Source organism: Babylonia areolata, chromosome 22 (assembly GCF_041734735.1).
Source record: "Babylonia areolata isolate BAREFJ2019XMU chromosome 22, ASM4173473v1, whole genome shotgun sequence".
NCBI classification, from domain to species: domain Eukaryota; kingdom Metazoa; phylum Mollusca; class Gastropoda; order Neogastropoda; family Buccinidae; genus Babylonia; species Babylonia areolata.
The window spans coordinates 34,019,165-34,036,769 of NC_134897.1; the positions used below are offsets into that span (position 1 = coordinate 34,019,165).

The 17,605-nt window shown below is 40.6% G+C and overlaps 2 protein-coding genes across 2 annotated transcripts; one reads left to right on the forward strand and one right to left on the reverse strand.

Moving 5' to 3' along the window:
• Positions 1-261: 261 nt before the first annotated feature.
• On the reverse strand, positions 262-10,320 carry LOC143297107 (uncharacterized). The gene is made up of 5 exons (XM_076609279.1): positions 10,280-10,320; positions 9,405-9,622; positions 8,323-8,438; positions 4,964-6,883; positions 262-3,772 (listed from the first exon to the last, which is right to left on the reverse strand). The coding sequence occupies exons 1-5, from the start codon at positions 10,318-10,320 to the stop codon at positions 2,720-2,722; spliced, it is 3,348 nt and encodes a 1,115-aa protein (XP_076465394.1). The 3' UTR covers positions 262-2,719.
• A 176-nt stretch (positions 10,321-10,496) lies between these two features.
• LOC143297033 (anaphase-promoting complex subunit 11) lies at positions 10,497-17,308 on the forward strand. Its single transcript, XM_076609200.1, has 3 exons — positions 10,497-10,597; positions 15,613-15,733; positions 16,412-17,308. Exons 1-3 carry the CDS (start codon positions 10,580-10,582, stop codon positions 16,525-16,527), a joined length of 255 nt encoding a protein of 84 aa, XP_076465315.1. The 5' UTR covers positions 10,497-10,579; the 3' UTR covers positions 16,528-17,308.
• The last annotated feature ends 297 nt before the right edge of the window (positions 17,309-17,605 follow it).

The following is a 17,605-nucleotide window of genomic DNA, read 5'->3' on the forward strand; positions in this document are numbered from 1 at the left end:
TGATGTATCGTATTCATTCACCCTTCTTTTCACACATTCCACATTGACACACCTCACTGCATGATGTATTGTATTCATTCACTCTTCTTTTCACACATTCCACATTGACACACCTCACTGCATGATGTGTTGTATTCATTCACTCTTCTTTTCACACATTCCACATTGACACACCTCACTGCATGATGTGATGTATTCATTCACTCTTCTTTTCACACATTCCACATTGACACACCTCACTGCATGATGTACTTTATTCATTCACCCTTCTTTTCACACATTCCACATTGACACACCTCACTGCATGATGTATTGTATTCATTCACTCTTCTTTTCACACATTCCACATTGACACACCTCACTGCATGATGTGTTGTATTCATTCACTCTTCTTTTGCATTTGTGGGCTGCCAACTCCCTCATTCACCTGAATACTCATAGAATTGTACGAGTGGGTTTTTCTTTAGTATGACCGTTTTTACCTCGGCATGTAGCCAATCATACTCTGTTTTCCTGGTGTGTGCTTGTTAGGTATGTTCTTATTCCCATATAACCCACCGAAGACTGATTATGAATTACAGGATCTTTAATCATGTATTTGATCTTCTGCACAAGTATATATTCATGAAAAGGGTTCAAGTTGTAGCCAGTCTGCATATCTGGGAGATCAGTAAAAATCTTTTTGGATTTTGTATTTCTTTTTATCACAGCATATTTCTCTGTGTAAATTCGGGCTGCTCTCCCCAGGGAGCAACACCCTCTTTTTTGTGTGTGTGTACTTTTTCCCGCGTGCAGTTTTATTTGTTTTTCCTATTGAAGTGGATTTTTCTACAGAATTTTGCCAGGAACAACCCTTTTGTTGACGTGGGTTCTTTTACGTGCACTAAGTGCATGCTGTACACAGGACCTCAGTTTATTGTCTCATCCGAATGACTAGCGTCCAGACCACCACTCAAGGTCTAGTGGAGGGGGAGAAAATATCGGCGACTGAGCCGTGATTCAAACCAGTGCTCTAAGATTCTCTCGCTTCCTAGGCGGACGCGTTACCTCTAAGCCATCACTCCACATCTTCATCCTTAACCCACCAGGTACACCGAAACCAGGTATCAAACTCGGGAAACTTGGATGAGATTCCAGCACTCTCAGTTAGAGCCTAACCATTCCACCCCTGCACCCACCACTGTATTCATTCATGGTAGGTTATCAAGTTCATATCAAAAACGAAAAACAGTTGGGTTTTTTTGTTGTTGTTGTTGTTGTTTTTTAGTGTACTCTGGTACACTTGGTCAAAAGACATAACTCATTCCCTCTGCTCTCTCTGGCAGAAACATTTCATCAAACAAGTGTCATGCTCTTATCAACAGAAAAAAGTCATAAAATTACTTATTGTTTTTGCCCAATATCACTATCACAGTTACTGATAAGGATTAAAACATAAATGCACAAAAATAATACACAACTCAAAATAATATGTTGATGCCTAACACCAAGTTAATAGGTACATGTACACATGTATCAATAATATTCAGAACTTCCAAACAACAAGCAGCTATATGAAATCATACTCAGTGCTCAACAACAAACAATAGATAATTTTGTATTTGTATTTGTATTTATTTTTATCACAAAGTTTTCTCTGTGTGAAATTTGGGCTGTTCTCCCCATGGAGAGCACAACACTACACTACAGCGCCACCCATTTTTAAAAATTGTTTCCTGCTTACAGTTTTTAATTTGTTTTTCCAATCGAAGTGGATTTTTCTACAGAATTTTGCCAGGAACAACCCTTTTGATGCCGTGGGTTCTTTTACATGTGCTAAGTGCATGCTGCACATGGGACCTCGGTTTATCGTCTCATCCGAATGACTAGCATCCAGACTACCACTCAAGGTCTAGTGGAGGGGGAGAAAATATTGGCGGCTAAGCCATGATTCGAACCAGCGCGCTCAGATTCTCTCGCTTCCTAGGCGGACGCGTTACCTCCAGGCCATCACTCCACAATGACACTATGGAACTGGAAATCTCTAGGTATATGTGGGTGAGAGAGAAAGACTCAGACAGAGAGAGCGAATGAGCAAACACGGATAACTGATAAATATGTGGAGAACGAAAGGCAAAATAATCTGTTTGACAGTAGGTTAACAACTGGCTCATTTCAGTAAAAATTATAATATAAAAACTATAATTCTTAACTAAATGCTGGAGGTTTCCCAAAATACCTGAGGTTAAACAAATGCTTTGTTGAAACAGTTCCTTCTAAAACTGTCTCTTACTTTTGGCAAGACATTTGACATGATGACAAATTCCACATTGCTGCTGAACTGTCATGACATGAAGGTGATGAAATCCTGAACTGCATATTCTTTATTTCCCTGATTTTTCTAATTGTGTATAATATGTGTATGATTTGTATGTTTATAAAAAATGAATAAAAAATATTGATAAAAAAATATATATATATTACATGTGTCATGTATGCATATAAAATTGAATGAAAAACTATTGATTAAAAAAAATATGTATAATTTCTTATATATCAACATCTATCTATCTATTATTTGTTCTATCTATCTATCTATCTATAAGAAATCAAAGTGAAAACTGTTGAATTCCCTGAGAATTTCAGCCGAGTCAGTATAATAAAAGAATCTTCTTTAAGTTACAAGAGGAGTGATTCAGACTATATATATATTATATATATATATATATATACATAACCATCAGCAAAATCCACCAAGAGACAGCCGATGTTTCTTGGCACTCTTCAACTTGCGTTTTTCTGACAATGAAGAGTAGTTGGTGAGGGAGGTCAGAGAAACATTTCTCTCTGGCGTCCTGAACCTGGGTGACTGTGGAACCTGCGAGGGACTGGGACAAGGTGACACAAAGGTGGGCTGCGAGTCTGGAACAATGTCAGTCATCTGCGTCACGTCAGACGATTGACCTGGGCCAACAGCTGGGATCAGGAACTTCTTTCTTCTGACTGTCGGAGAGCCGTGCGGTGGCATGTCTTGCAGCGATAAGACGGAACTGTTTCTTGAGACAGACTGTCTCTGTGACAGATTCGCAACAGGAGGACGTGGCTGTGGTTGTGAAGAAACTGACTCTGTATGTGTAACTCTTTCTGAAACCGGGCCTCGGGAGAATTGGGGTGAAAAGAAATTCAGCCTCTTGGACGATGACGGTCTGTGGTGTGGTTCCTTTTGTGATGACGTGATAAATGAGTGATCTGAATCAGGGGTGTTTCTGTTACTTTCGCTACGCCTCTGACCTTGAGAAGGAGTCAGTGCCGGAGAAGCCAGTGTGGAGTTTTGAGAAGGGATCAGATGGGGAGAGGCGGGGGGTATGGGGGCGAACAGGTCCTGTGAGCCAAAAAAATCATCATCATCATCCTGAGACAAATTCTGGGGAGGCAACATTGTTTCCTCCTCCGATTCCTGAAACAGATCATAACTCATCTCTCCCTCAACCACACCTGGAGGGGTGTTCTCACTGTCAGAGTCACCCTGCATTGCACTGAAGGCCACGTCAGCAGATATCGTCTCAGGTTTTTGGGGTTTGACCATTTTGGACAGAACGTCGTTGATGCGTGAATTCTGCTGCTGATGCTCTGCTGTGTTGAAGACGCCGTGTAGTGCTGTGTTGTCCACATCATCGTCGTCATTGTCGTCATCACCACTGCCTTCTTCAGCCTTCCTTTTCTGGCCCTTCCTTTCCTGCACTCTGCGAATCTTTGATTTCAGATTCTCCAGCAGCTGGGCATATTTTTCTTCCTGAAACAGTGAATAACAAAAAAAGTCATGACATAAATTTTTGTTTGTTTGTTGTTGTTTTTTTGGGGGTTTTTTTGTGTTTTTTTTGTTTGTTTGTTTTTTTATAAAAGGGAAAGGTTCTGTGAATCAAATAATATAAAATATAAATTATTGGTAATCATTTATAATTCATGGAAATATATTCCTGCTGGATTAAAAGACTAGTACAGTAGTTCGAACACACACACACACACACACACACACACACGAACATACACACACACACACATACAACACACACACACACAGAGTCTAACTCTAAGCCCCTTCCCCTCCCCAACTCCTACCATCTCCACACCCACACACCTCTGCATGCTGAATGCTCTCCTTGCAGACATACTCACATAGCTGGGATGCACAGATTGATTTAAAAAAAAGAAAAAAACAAAAAAACAACTGATTAACATGTGATTTCAAGAAATCTTGCATACACTGTGTGCAGACTATTCACATCAATCTTGACAAAATTATGGTCTGAAACTTTAAATCATCTCTAGAGACTGTTACAAAAGGAATCAACTCACCTTTTAAATAAAGTGTAAACTTTACAGTTCATCACCTTCAGTAAATTCCCAACCTCTATGAAAAGATCTGCTGCTTCCGATAATGCTTGTGTTCAAAGCTAAAAACTTGGTGATAATACTGCATCGTGCCCCTTTTAGACCAGTATCAGGTAGATAGTACACCCTTTAAATTTGAACAAGCAGAGCCAGAATATGTGTGTGTGTGTGTGTGTGTGTGTGTGTGTGTGTGTGTGTGTGTGCGCCTTTTCTTTTAAAAGGGTTGGAGTCATGGCAGAAGGAGGCAAAAGCAAAATGGAGAAAAGAAAAGTGGCAAGTGATTTTTTTTTTTTAAATTTACCTTCAAGGTGTCAACATTCCCCCAAAACTTTTCTCATCGAAATGATTTTTTTTTTTTTCAAAATTTTTTTAGTCTAATTTCAGATGAGATAGTTTTACTTTTCCAAATTTGTTCTCTCTCTCACAGCCTGTGTTTCTCTGTCTAAATGTACTTGAATACAAATCAGTAATAACATAAATATAATAAAACAAATGAATACTAAAATTAGATAATAATGAATAAAATTTTAATTTCTAATTCATTGAATAACTAGTAATATACATAGAGATGAATAATGAACCAGGAACTTACCCGCTTTACGATCAGTTCCGACATTTGCGGCTGCGGCTTCATACACTCCAGATGCACACTGGTGAAGGCACTGGCTTCATAACTGTCAATGCTCGGCACCACTCCATCCAGCAGCGACAGCCCTTCACTCACAAGGCTGATGGTATTCCCACTGTCTCTGTCTGATGGACAGCGTGAAGTGTTCTGGGACTGTGTGCGCTCAGCAGAAGAGTGGAGATGAAAGGCTTGGCAGCTCCCACATAAAAGATCATCCTTCTCGATACCAGCTTTGATGCAGGCATCAGTGTCGTCTCCACACAAAGAACATCTTTCTGTCGTTTGTTCATCTTCCTCACTGTTGAACAACTGTTGCCGGAAAGCTCGAAGTCTCTGTCCTCTCAACTTTTTTGTTCTCAGAGCACGTTTCAGTGAGCTCACCTGTTTCTGAAGGTGCTCCAACCAAGAGTTGACGTGGTCCTGAACATCCAAGGGCACTTGGTGATCTCTCTTCCCCGGAGGAGGGACGCCAGTTTTGATGGCAGTGCGGGCACTGTCTGGAGTGCCGTACTGCTGAAAGTAAAGCTCGCCATAGCAGTCAGCTTGGTAGGTGAGGAAAGAGCTGGGTAAGGACCCCTTGGCGACAGCCAACCCTGCCAGGGACATCTTCAGGCGTTCCTCCAGCAGCAAGGGATCCACGGCCCTGTGGAAACAAGCGTAGTGCTGGTTGTCGCTGATGTCGCTCATCTTGGACAGTCGCCAGGGGCTGAGCGACGTGGTGACAGAGAGCCCGTTGCCATGGTTAAACGGGTAGCACATGACTTCCGCAGGGTGCTGGCTCCCTGCCAAAACCACCCCCCTCCTTTCCCCGCCCTCTGTGTGGTAGTCCATGGAGGTCAGGTACTGCACAGGTCCCTTCAGGTCCGGGTACCACTGCATGACTGGGGACCCCCCGAACCGCTGGTCAACCACAAACACACACTGACTGGTGGCCACCACATGCAGTGGACAGCCATTGCCATGGCGACACACTGCCATGATGCACTCCCTGTTGTGCACCAGGGGGCTGGGGAGGCCCAGCAGATCCACAGAGCTGCGGAATCCATCGCGCTGGTCCACCATCTGCACCGCTGTCCTGTCGGCCAGAACCAGCTGACGCGGGTGGCCGGCATAGTAAGCACAGCACCAGGAATCACAGCATTCAAACCTCGGTGGTTTCTCCACAGTCCTCACCACTCCTTGCCTGGCAGACCACAGCTTCACCATGCCAGACTCCCCACAAAACACACCCTCACCTGGCAGGTATGGGCTGACACAAACTGACGTTGGCATTTTATCTTCTGCACTGAAGCTGCACCTGCCAAGATATGTAAACTTCAATTTGTTTGACTCTGATAAAGTATTTCCATAACAAGGACGGCTACAGACACCAGCAGTACCTCCAGTCACAGGATACTCATCAGACTCATTCCCCTCAAAACGAAGATGAACATCCACGCAGTCTGCCTTTGGAATGGAAAAAACAGAGCAGGAGTCCTCCTGTCTGGTGGCCACAAACACATTCTCCCGCACAGCGGCAGCATCCACCTGAAACATTCTCTTCCCCTTCCTTTCAGCCGCCACACAGGACTCCACCAGATGTGAATCAGATGGGCTTGCTATCGTCAGCGCCAGCCGGTCCAAGTCCTGTCCCTGTGCGTGGAACAGGAAGTGTCTGACGCTCACTCCATCAGTGTTCTGAACGCAGCTGACCAGACCACCACTGTAATCAGAGTTGTGGGCGCGGAGTGAAGGCTGCTGGGAAAGGTCCGTGTACAGGTGCAGCATGTTTGACACACTGCTCATCAAGCTCCCCTCCATCGTTTCCAGTTGATCTTCAGAGATCATATCATTGTCGCTGATCTTGTCAAGGGTCTTCTTTACTATCTGGAAAAGCCTGTTCGACTGGATCAGGAAAAAAAAGAGGAGTATTTTATTCAGTACATAGTAAAAAAAAAACAATAACTATCCAATGGGTATATATCATAAATATATATATATATATATAATATATATCCATAGAATTGAACACTGCAAAAATATGTATATCTATTTCAAATACAGGTATAATACTAATACTTTGACCAAACTACTACTTCTTCCTCGTTCGCCTCCCATTAGATGAGCAGCCCGGTGTCCTCAATGAAGGCTGCAGTCCGTCGCAGCTCCTCCAGGGTGCCATACAGTTTGGCTTCCACTGCTGTCGGTGTTCGCCAGTACTTCCTCCTGGATGCTGCATGTGTCCTACAGTCTTGAAGGATGTGGTTGACTGTCACTGGTCCCTCACCACAAGGGCACTCTCCACTCTGTCCAATGACAAATTTTGTGTGCATGTGGTGGAGCAGGCAGTTGTGTCCAGTCCTCAGGCGGAAGATCTTGACCTGTTCCCGTCGTTCCAGCAAATGGTATCTGTCTTCTGGGTTATATTTGGGGTGCTGGAGGCGCCACTTTATTCCTTGCTGTGCCTTGATGATTGTCTTGATTTCATCGTATGACACCAGTTTGTTGGCCTGATCCTTCTGTGCACCGTCTTTTGCCAGAATGTCCGCTTTTTCGTTGCCTCTGATGCCACAGTGTGCTGGTACCCATTGTATCACCACTTTCTCCACTCTGGCACTCAGGGCAACAAGGGCTAAAGTGAGATGGTTCTGTTCTTTGCAGCAGGAGTTCTTGAGGGCTTGGAGCATGGAGAGAGCGTCTGAGAACACCACCACCTGCCCTGTTGTTCTTGTGGAGTTCTGTGAGACTGTTGTGGCTGCCTCACAGAGGGCTTCTCGCTCAGCTCGGAAGTTGGTGGAGTATTTTCCTGTTGGGATTACAATTTCTTCATCTCCATCTTTGTATCGGAGGTAAATTCCAGCTCCACCATCCCTCATTGCTTCTGTGGCGGAGCCATCTGTAAAGACATGGGTCCAATCTTCCTGGGGGTACTGGTTGCAGATGTACTCCATGGCCAGGGCCTTCCTTTGGGTGTCTGACTGTATTCCTCTCTTCTCCACTCCGGGAATGCTGGTGACGACTGTTGGGAACACCTGCCTCTTCCAAGATTGGTGGGTGACATTTGCCAGGATAGGCTTTGCTTCGTGTTCCATCAAGACTGGGGTTTGTCTTTCAAGGCATCTTGACTGGTGGATGAAGCTGCCTCTTTTCAGCCAGCTCTTGGTGGGTCTGCTCATTCTGTTGTTCATTGAATGGTTTTCAAGGCGTTTGATTTTGCTGCCTGGATGAGCAAACCAAAGCACCAGAATTTCCAATAGCTCAGAGAATTACCAGGAACTCTGAATTTACTCATAAGGATACTGGTGTAAATTGTAATTCTGCACACACAAAAATGTACCACTCACCCTTGCCCCTCGTTTGGTTGAGGATGACACTTGTTCCAGAGATCGGGAAAACTTTTTGACTTTGGCAGGCAGGTAGGGGAGGTCTCTAATGACATCATCCCTCAGCGGACAGTGCACTGGAACAACATATCTTTCCATGATAGTTTTTTGTTTATATTTTTTTAAGTTTTACTGTAGTCTAATAGAACCAAACTGAATACATTTATTTTTGTACACAATTGTACACTGCCTCCTTCCTACTTCCACCCACCCGCATTCTGTTCTTTAAAAAAAAAAAAAAAAAAAAAAGTCTTTTCATTCTTTAAACTAATAAAACAACCTCTCTCTCTCTCTCTCTCTCTCTCTCTCTATTTCTCCCTCTATTTCCTCAGATCAGATGATCTCATATATGTGGAATAAGTGCATATGATGTGCATAACAGTATACATGTGTGTGTTTTACTAACAAGACAAAAATGTTTATAATTTACTTTCCTCAGGAATATGATGCCATATGATTTGTTTACAACAACTGTCACTGAAATTGCAATTCCCCCATATCTAGAGGGCCTTAAGGCTGAAATGACAATACAATATATGTCAGTCTCAGTGTCAGTGTCTTTCCTCACATCATCAATGCATGCAAGCTAATACTTGTGAAACGAGAACATTTCCAGACAAATCTATATATAAAAAAAAGATGAAAATAATGATAATTGAAAGGAAAGGAAAATAACCTACTTCTAATCCATGCAGTTACTGAACAGCATCCTGTGAACTTTCAAAATGTCAGAACTGAGAAGAGGGTGACTGAGAGGGAGCATGTTAGTGACAGAAAGATTGTGTGTATGTATTGTTTCATGTGAGGCACTTTCAGCTCATTATATGAGGAGTTTGACCCATACAAGTACTTTCTATTATCATTATTATTACTGGGTGAATATGGGCATGCACGCGCCCGCACACACACACACACACACACACACACACACACACACACACACACCATATACTCATGCACACACCATTCCCATCTCACCACCAACTCCCTTCAACAACAAACAACATGAAGTGGAACAATTTGCAGTCACACACGACACCAACCTTTGGCGGGGATCTGAGACAACGGAATGGTGGGGATACGGGCACACAGCACGGACCGGTCTGGCACCTTGTTATGCTGTCTCTGAGCCGTGTACACTAAAGTCTGAGAGCTGTTGCTGTCATCCTGCTTCACATCCACGTGCCCGCTGCGCCCATAATCTTGAAAAACCACGCGGAACCTCTTCCTGAAAACATTATGCGACAACCCTGCTAAACGTCTGTTAAAATCACACGGGAAAAAAGTAGGAAGGTCCATGGCGAATCTGCCTTAAAGTGGGGTGGTTTGTCGATTTTGGGGAGAGCAAACACATGCTCACCAATTTGAGAACTAAGAAGGGAGGTCATTCTCAGAAACAGGTTCGTTTACGGTTGTCTTTAATTTCCGCTTGCGAGTCGAAAGATTATGTGAGAAACAGTGGTGTAAATAATTGTTGAAGGCGCCTATTTTGTACAGGTGGATGAGGCACTGAACTGCATTCAGAAGTTTGTGAGTTCGAGTCCGGATTGCCCAAAATAAAAGCTCATATGTTGTTTCAGCATCCAAAATTATTGCACCTATTGGTTACATTTCCATGGTTTTCCGAATACGAAAAAAGCAAGATGGTGGCACGTTAGTTTAGATCTATAAAAATATAGCACTTTGGCAATAAGTCGAGTGTGCTAATACAAGGGATGACACAAACTCGATTTCCACCCAAGCAAATGTGCAATGCACACCACGTAAATTTCAACTGTGTTGACAAAAATTGTTAAACCCATGAAGTGGGTACCGTTCCATGGAAGTGAAACGCAGTGCCAGCTCTTCCGTTGTCTGCCAGTCATACAACCTGGAATGGGTGTCAGTGTTAAACTTGAATGTAATTATCACAATGTACCGAACCGTGATAACCTGAGAACAATATAGTCCCCGACTCATGTCTGAGAACCAACCCGGTCCAGTTTGTGCCAGCCTTTTCCATCTCCAGTTCTATGAATTAACAATGCTGTGAGACGCCTGCTGCATATCCACTTGTATACAAATATAGCCTCTTGAAATCGTGGCTTCTTCTGTAACTGACTAGCTGTGCTGCAAACAGATTCTAACTTGATCCGACAATCGGTGCAAACGCACGTTCACCTCCGCCTAACTGCGAACGGATGCTGTATTTATAGTTGACGTTTTTTCCACAAGAAGCATGAAAGTGAAAATCAAAAGTGGGTACAAATATACCTTTCATTTCAATCGATTGCCGTTTACAATTAATGTCGGTTATTACATTTAAAAAGACTTAAGCACCAAAATTTTTTTTTTGAATGGTCAATTTTGTGAGATAATGGCTGAATTATTCGAGATGTCATTATATTTCTGAAGATGTTGACATAATACAGGAGGTAAGGGATCATACAAATTGGCCGCCCGATTAAGATATGATGGGATGCCAAGGACATCACAACTGAACATTTCATTTCAAATGTTGAGAAAAATGATTTCCAGGAAAACAGAAAGGGTGTGTCTGCAGTGGGTTATGAAGTTGTTGCACATTTTTTTTTTTTATTTTTTCAGCTGTGCAAAAAATAGCAGTTTTAGGTTCAATGCGTTATGGGCATGCAATGTGGTGAAATAATTTCCCGTCCAGGAAGTTAACCGAATTCAAAATAATTTTCTTTATTTATTTCAATAATGGTCCTTATAATCAAAAGAGATACACGAGAAAACAGTTTTTAATGGTTTATTGACAATTAATGATCAACAAAAGAAGTGATTAAGCTATGTACTGGGAATGACAAAAGAGAGAGAGGCTTGTATTTAGTCAAGGTAATATTGGAAACGCAACGACAGGTGAAAGGGTGAGATCAGGTAACTGGGATGATGACCAACAAAGAGCTGACTGAAAAATTAACAGATGTTAATGCTGAAATATACAGAAAATAGTGCTCTTTAAAAATGATTTGAAAGTTCACAAAGTGTAATTTGTTAATAGTTATAGGGTGAGAACAGCACGAAAGGTGTGTTTTCTATTAACGTGATATATTGGCAAAAACAAAAAAAGATTGAATTGGATGTTGATGGGAATATAAATTCTGTATTTTGCAGTTTTGATGAATGACACAGACCAGACTGCGTGATTGTAACTGTAATTTTATAGGAATGTATTGAAGACAAAAGGTGGGAGTGTTTAAGCTATGTTTGCAAAGTGACTCAGACAAAAGGTGGTACATTTAAGCGGAAGATGTCTTCATTTGTTGACAGCTGGACAGCAGAGGCAATGAAAGAGTTGGGTTGCATATACGATCACCTGTGCATTAGCGCATCAGAATTTAGATGTGTTCATGTTTGATGAAGGCACAGGAATGAATAGGTGTTTGTGGGTTGTTTTCAAGATGCGTATTTGATTTGAAAACAATGTTACACACACTAGCAATAGACCACCCGCTTCCAATCATGTGCCCGGAGCATGCAGATAATTGTTAATGGAACAGGTTTCTGAACAACACATTTTCAGGGTAATCAAACAGCAAACTATTTTGGGATAGTGCTGTGCACACAGGTACTGGTTTATATATGTCTTTCAAATATAACACTCGTCTTGGTTAATATGTCACCAAATGCTAGCATCAGTTTGAGTTGTACGATTCAAATTTGGGTAAGGGGCGAAAGGGCAGACGCAGATTTTACGACATAAGTGATTATGAGACAATGAGGCATGCATGGTGACATATTGGAAAGGACTTTGGAACTCAAATCTGTGGATGAGTGTTTGGGTCTTGCATTTCTGATAAATTGAAGGAATTACAAGATAAGTAATGTGCCATTTAAAAGTTTTGGACTGGAAACAAAAGTTACAAAAAGACTGTCCCATTTTTTGTTTTGGAAAAGATACGATTGAAAAGAAGGACCTTCAGATGGTATAAGAAGTATAGGACGACTGAAAATTATAATGCTTATGCACGTGCTCGAAATCAGGTTAAGAGGGCATTACGAAAAGCTACCAAGGAAAAAGAGATGTCTATTGCAAAGAACATTAAAAGTGACCCAAAGAGACTGTTTAATTATATTGCATCACAAACTAAACCAAAGGAGATTATTCCGAACTTAAGCACACCTGGTGGAACTTTAACTAACAATGACAAAGAAAAGGCTGAGGTCCTAAATTTGTTTTTCTCTAGTGTTTTCACAGTGGAAGATGTCACCAATGTTCCTTCTTTTGAGTCAGAATGCAAGGCTTCAACAGATTATGTTGAAGTTTCAGAAAAGATTATTAGTGACAAACTTTCACAGTTAAAGGTAAATAAATCCACTGGTCCTGATGGAATGCACCCTTATTTGCTAAAAGAATTACATAATAGTTTAGCTATTCCCTTAAAGATTCTGTTTGTTAAGACTGTATCATATGGTAAGATCCCACAGGCATGGAAAGTAGCACAAGTAAAACCAATATTTAAGAAAGGTAACAAACAAGACCCTGGAAACTATCGACCAGTAAGTTTGACATCGGTTGTATGTAAAGTTTTTGAAGGTTTCATACGTGATACTTTGAATAAACATTTGATTGATAACAACTTACTGTCTGATTATCAGTTTGGCTTTACCAGTGGTAGATCCTGTGTGACTCAGTTGTTGAATACTGTACATGACTGGATGCAGTCACTTGAAAACAATAAACCAATGGATGTAATTTATCTGGACTTACAGAAGGCGTTCGATAAAGTTCCACATAATAGGTTAATTGCTAAATTGCAAGGGTACGGTATTTCTGGTAAATTGTTGGAATGGATAAAAGATTTCTTAGATGAGAGAACACAGTACGTATCAGTAGGGACTGAGTCATCGTGTCCTGTTAAGGTGAGTAGTGGTGTTCCCCAAGGCAGTGTCTTGGGGCCCACACTCTTTGTATATTATATAAATGACATGCCTGACATACTAGACTGTTTTGTGAAAATCTTTGCAGACGATACAAAGATCTATGAGGAAGTAGATTCTGATGTCGGTAGATTGAAATTACAAGTTAGTATTGATAATTTAGTACACTGGACTGATAGATGGCAAATTAAATTTAATAACAATAAATGTAAAGTTTTACACGTAGGCAGAAATAATCCACATTATAAGTATTATATGAATGGTACGGACTTGCAGGAGACTTCATCGGAGAGAGATCTTGGAGTCATTGTTGACTCTGGTCTCTCTTTTGATGTTCATATTAATGAAACCATTAAAAAAGCCAATAGATTGACCGGAATGCTAGTTGGAAACATACAGTGTAAAAGTAAAGACATAATGGTGCCATTATTTAAGTCATTAGTCAGGCCAGTCTTAGAATATGGGAATGTTGTTTGGAATACGGGTTTAGTGAAACATACAGACAGTATTGAAAATGTTCAACGAAGATTCACTAAAAGAATCATTGGCTTTGCTGATATGGACTATGAAAGTAGGTTGCAAGCACTTAAGTTACCTAGTTTAGAATATAGAAGACTGCGTGGTGATTTAATAGAGATGTATAAAATGACACATGGATTATATGACAGCAGAACCATAAACTCTTTGTTTACATTGAATGAGAACAGTACCACAAGAGGCCATTCATACAAACTATTAAAAGTTTCAGTTAAAACTTCCAGATTTGCACATTTCTTTACTAACAGAGTAACAAATGTTTGGAACAATTTGTCACAAGATGTTGTTTCCGCAGGAACAGTGAATACATTTAAAAATTATCTTGATATTCATTTGAAAAATTTAAATTACAAAACTCATTTACATATTTATTGATTTTTCAAGCATTGCGCACTCAATGTTGAAAAATGCATCAGACATATGTGGGGACTCTCTTTTTCTTCCCCACATCAAGCGGGCAAAAGGCCTCGTCAGGCCTGCACGCCTTGATATGATATGATATGATATGATATGGTACAGACTCGTGAAGAAAGTCGCGCGCGCTGAAACACACACACACACTCACACATTTAGATTTGTTTTCCTGGTTTTCCAACTTTCCTACTACTTATTTCAGAATGTGCCCTTTTCATTGCCAGTGAGGTTTTTTCCACTGTAAAACTGATGCAAATAAATGAAAATGATACAGAATACATACCAGATTACGATTTTTTTCCTGACTAAATTTATGGTCGACTGATTGGTCATTTATTTTATTTGAAGTTGTTGACATTGAATCACAATGGTAGGGTGCTAAGGCTATCCATCTAAATGTGGCCCAGCCAGCCATTAAAGTAATGGGGTGCCCAAGGCACTTATTACAACTGACACTTTCATTCAGTGTAAAGCTGAAGTTTCAAAAAAGATCCATTTCATGAAAACAGAAAAGGGTGTGTCTGTCAGTGTGGTTCATGACAGTTGTACTTGTACGATTTTTTTTTTTTTTTTTTTTTTTTTTTTTAGTCTTTGAAATGTAATGAATATTGTTATGTTGTTGTTTTTTCACATGCTCATACTGGGGCATTGCTGTGGTGAACCGTACCATCATTTCACTGTTCACAGGGTAAGTTGATTTCACTGTTAGTGTTACATACATTAAATCTTTTCTTTTTATTTAATATTCGATTTTATTTTACATGTAGTCTTAGCTACAAAAGAGGATACAGAGAAAAGACATGTATTTTAAGCTGGTGTTATTGAGAATTATGATCAACAAAAGAAGTGTATTTTAAGCTGATGTTACTGGGAATGACAATAGAGAAGAGGCTTGTAGTTTAAGTCAACGGTATTGGGAATGACGACAGGTGAAAGGTGTGTATTTTGATTCAGTGTTACTGGGATTGATGACCAACAAAAGAGGTGTACTTTGAAAAAAAGTTTAAGCAGATGTTAATGGGAATAATTACAGAGAAAAGGTGTCTCTTCTAAATCAGTGTTATTGTGAATGACTGCTGTCAAAAGTTGTAGATTTTTTAAATCACTTATGTTACTTACTGCGGATGACAACAGACAAAGGTGTGTATTTCATGTCAGTGTTATTGCAAATGATTACAGACAAAAGATGTGTAATTTAAGCGGATGTTAATGGGAATGATGACAAAGTGTGTATTTTAAGTCGATGTTATTGTGTAATGACTACAGACAGTAGGCATGTATTTTAACTTAGTCAATGTTATTAGGAATGATGACAGACAAAAGGTGTGGATTTTAAATCGCTGATGTTACTGCAAATGACTACAGACAAAAGGTGTGTATTTCATTTTTAAGCGGATGATTCTGTGCATTTGTGACAGCTGGACAGCAGTGGCCACATGGAGGTGGGTTGCCAATGACGACAACTGTGGCATTTGCCGCATGCCATTTGATGGCTGCTGTCCTGACTGTAAGCTGCCAGGAGATGACTGCCCACTAGGTCAGTTCTTGTGAGGTTTCAGTTTCTCAAGGAGGCGTCACTTTGTTCTGACAAATACATATGCATACACCACATCTGCTAGGCAGATGCCTGACGGCAGCTTAACCCAATGCACTAGTCAGGCCTGGAGTGCATGCATATAATTGTTAACCTAGAAGAGAGGATTTCTCATACAGAATTTTGCCAAAGGGTAACACTTATGCTGCCAAGGGTTCTTTTTCAGTGCGCCAAGTGCATGCTGCACACAGGTCCTCGGTTTATTATCTCATTCAAATGACTAGACACTCAGTCTTGGTTTATTATCTCATACAAATGACTAGACACTCAGTTTGATTTTCCAGTCAAATTTGGGAGAAGGGGTGAGACCGGGATTCGAACCCAGACCTTCACAGACACTGAAAAGTGTATTGGCAGATAAGTGTCATGACTATTCTGCAACCTTCCTCTCTATCAGGACTTTGGATGACATTTTTTGTGGGTCTGCTTGCCATCATTATTATAAACTGTTATGATAATTATAAAGTAGGGGGGACATGTTGCCTTTTAAACTCATTCGGTACTGAAAGAGCCTATGGCATCCCCACAGGGAGACAGAATTAACCTGTGTTCAGTGAAAATTCTGGTAGCTTGAGAATATCTTGTACATTTTGTCAGTGATGTCTTCGGTGTTTGTTCCAGTGTGGGGCCAGTGTTCTCACTGTTTCCACATCCACTGCATCGTCAAGTGGCTCAACTCTCAGCAGGTCCATCAGCCATGTCCCATGTGTCGGCAAGAATGGAAATTCAAAGAGTGAAGCAGACCCAGTGTTTTTGACCTTGTTTTGTTTTTTTGGGGGGGGGGTTGTCGTTATAAAAGTGCTGTGTGTCTATAAAAGTGAAACACCGAAGACTGGAATGTGTGATTGTTTTGTTCTTTTGTAGTCTTTTTTTCTGTTGTTTTTTTTTTAATTTGTGCTGAATGTCTATATCGATATATCCAAATGAAAGATGCTATACCAAAACAACTTAGTTTCCACAGTAGGCTTGTGGTGTGTTTGGTTTTTTTGTTTGTTTCCGTTGCTGTTCTTCCTTTAGAAAAATTAATAAACCAGTGTTGTTTTTCCTCATACATGTGATTTGTCCAGTTTTAGCAGCCGAGAATCTTCATCATATATGTAGAGATGATAATGCAACATGTATGCTGTGATTTAACGCGAAAGACTGGTTTGAATAAATACAGGCTATTGGAAATTTCTTCATGAGCACAAATGGTTGTTATTAATGCTAATTAATTGTTAATGTGAAGTTCTTCTGTGGCAAGATTTTTTTTTATTTGAAACAAATGATACATAAATAAATTTTCATTGTTAAGTGTGTGTGTGATGTGGCAATTGTAAAGGTGGAGAGAGACTTGCAGATTGTGTTAAGAAGAGAAAGCAAGTGGCTTTGGTTTGAGATTTGGTAAACAAACTGAATTAAAGTCAGCCTCCACAGGAACAGAATATTGAGGAAGAGGAGAGAGCGACCTGTCACTGGATGAAAGGGTAAAGAATAAAGTTTGACTGATGTGACTGAAATATTTGTTTTTCTGCAGTCTGTTTTGATTGATTGATTAATTGATATGTATACTTTTTAGTGCCCATCCTCAGGCAGAGACCAAGCTCTAACTACTTTACAGAGTCATTTGCACAACAGGCTGCCTACCTGGGTTGAGCCAACTGAGAGCTGCCTTTAGACGCTCATCATTCGTTTCCAGTGGGGGGCAGAAAAAGAGTAAAGAGCTTTGAGGAAGACGGCTCTGGATCTTTTTCCGACAATGTATGGACCAGGGTCAATAACAAACTATTATCAACCTTAGCTTACACTTTTCAGCCTATTCTTGAATGCCTGCTG

Bases quoted from the DNA above. Each gene is read 5' to 3' on its own strand.
- LOC143297033 (XM_076609200.1), top strand. The intron at 15,734-16,411 runs GTCAGTTCTTGT...TGTTTGTTCCAG, and splicing joins AGGAGATGACTGCCCACTAG to TGTGGGGCCAGTGTTCTCAC.
- LOC143297107 (XM_076609279.1), bottom strand. From the start codon at position 10,320: ATGAGTCGGGGACTATATTGTTCTCAGGTTATCACGGTTCG. The intron at 9,623-10,279 runs GTACATTGTGAT...TGATTTTAACAG, and splicing joins TCTCAGGTTATCACGGTTCG to ACGTTTAGCAGGGTTGTCGC. The intron at 8,439-9,404 runs GTTGGTGTCGTG...ATGTTGTTCCAG, and splicing joins GTCTCAGATCCCCGCCAAAG to TGCACTGTCCGCTGAGGGAT.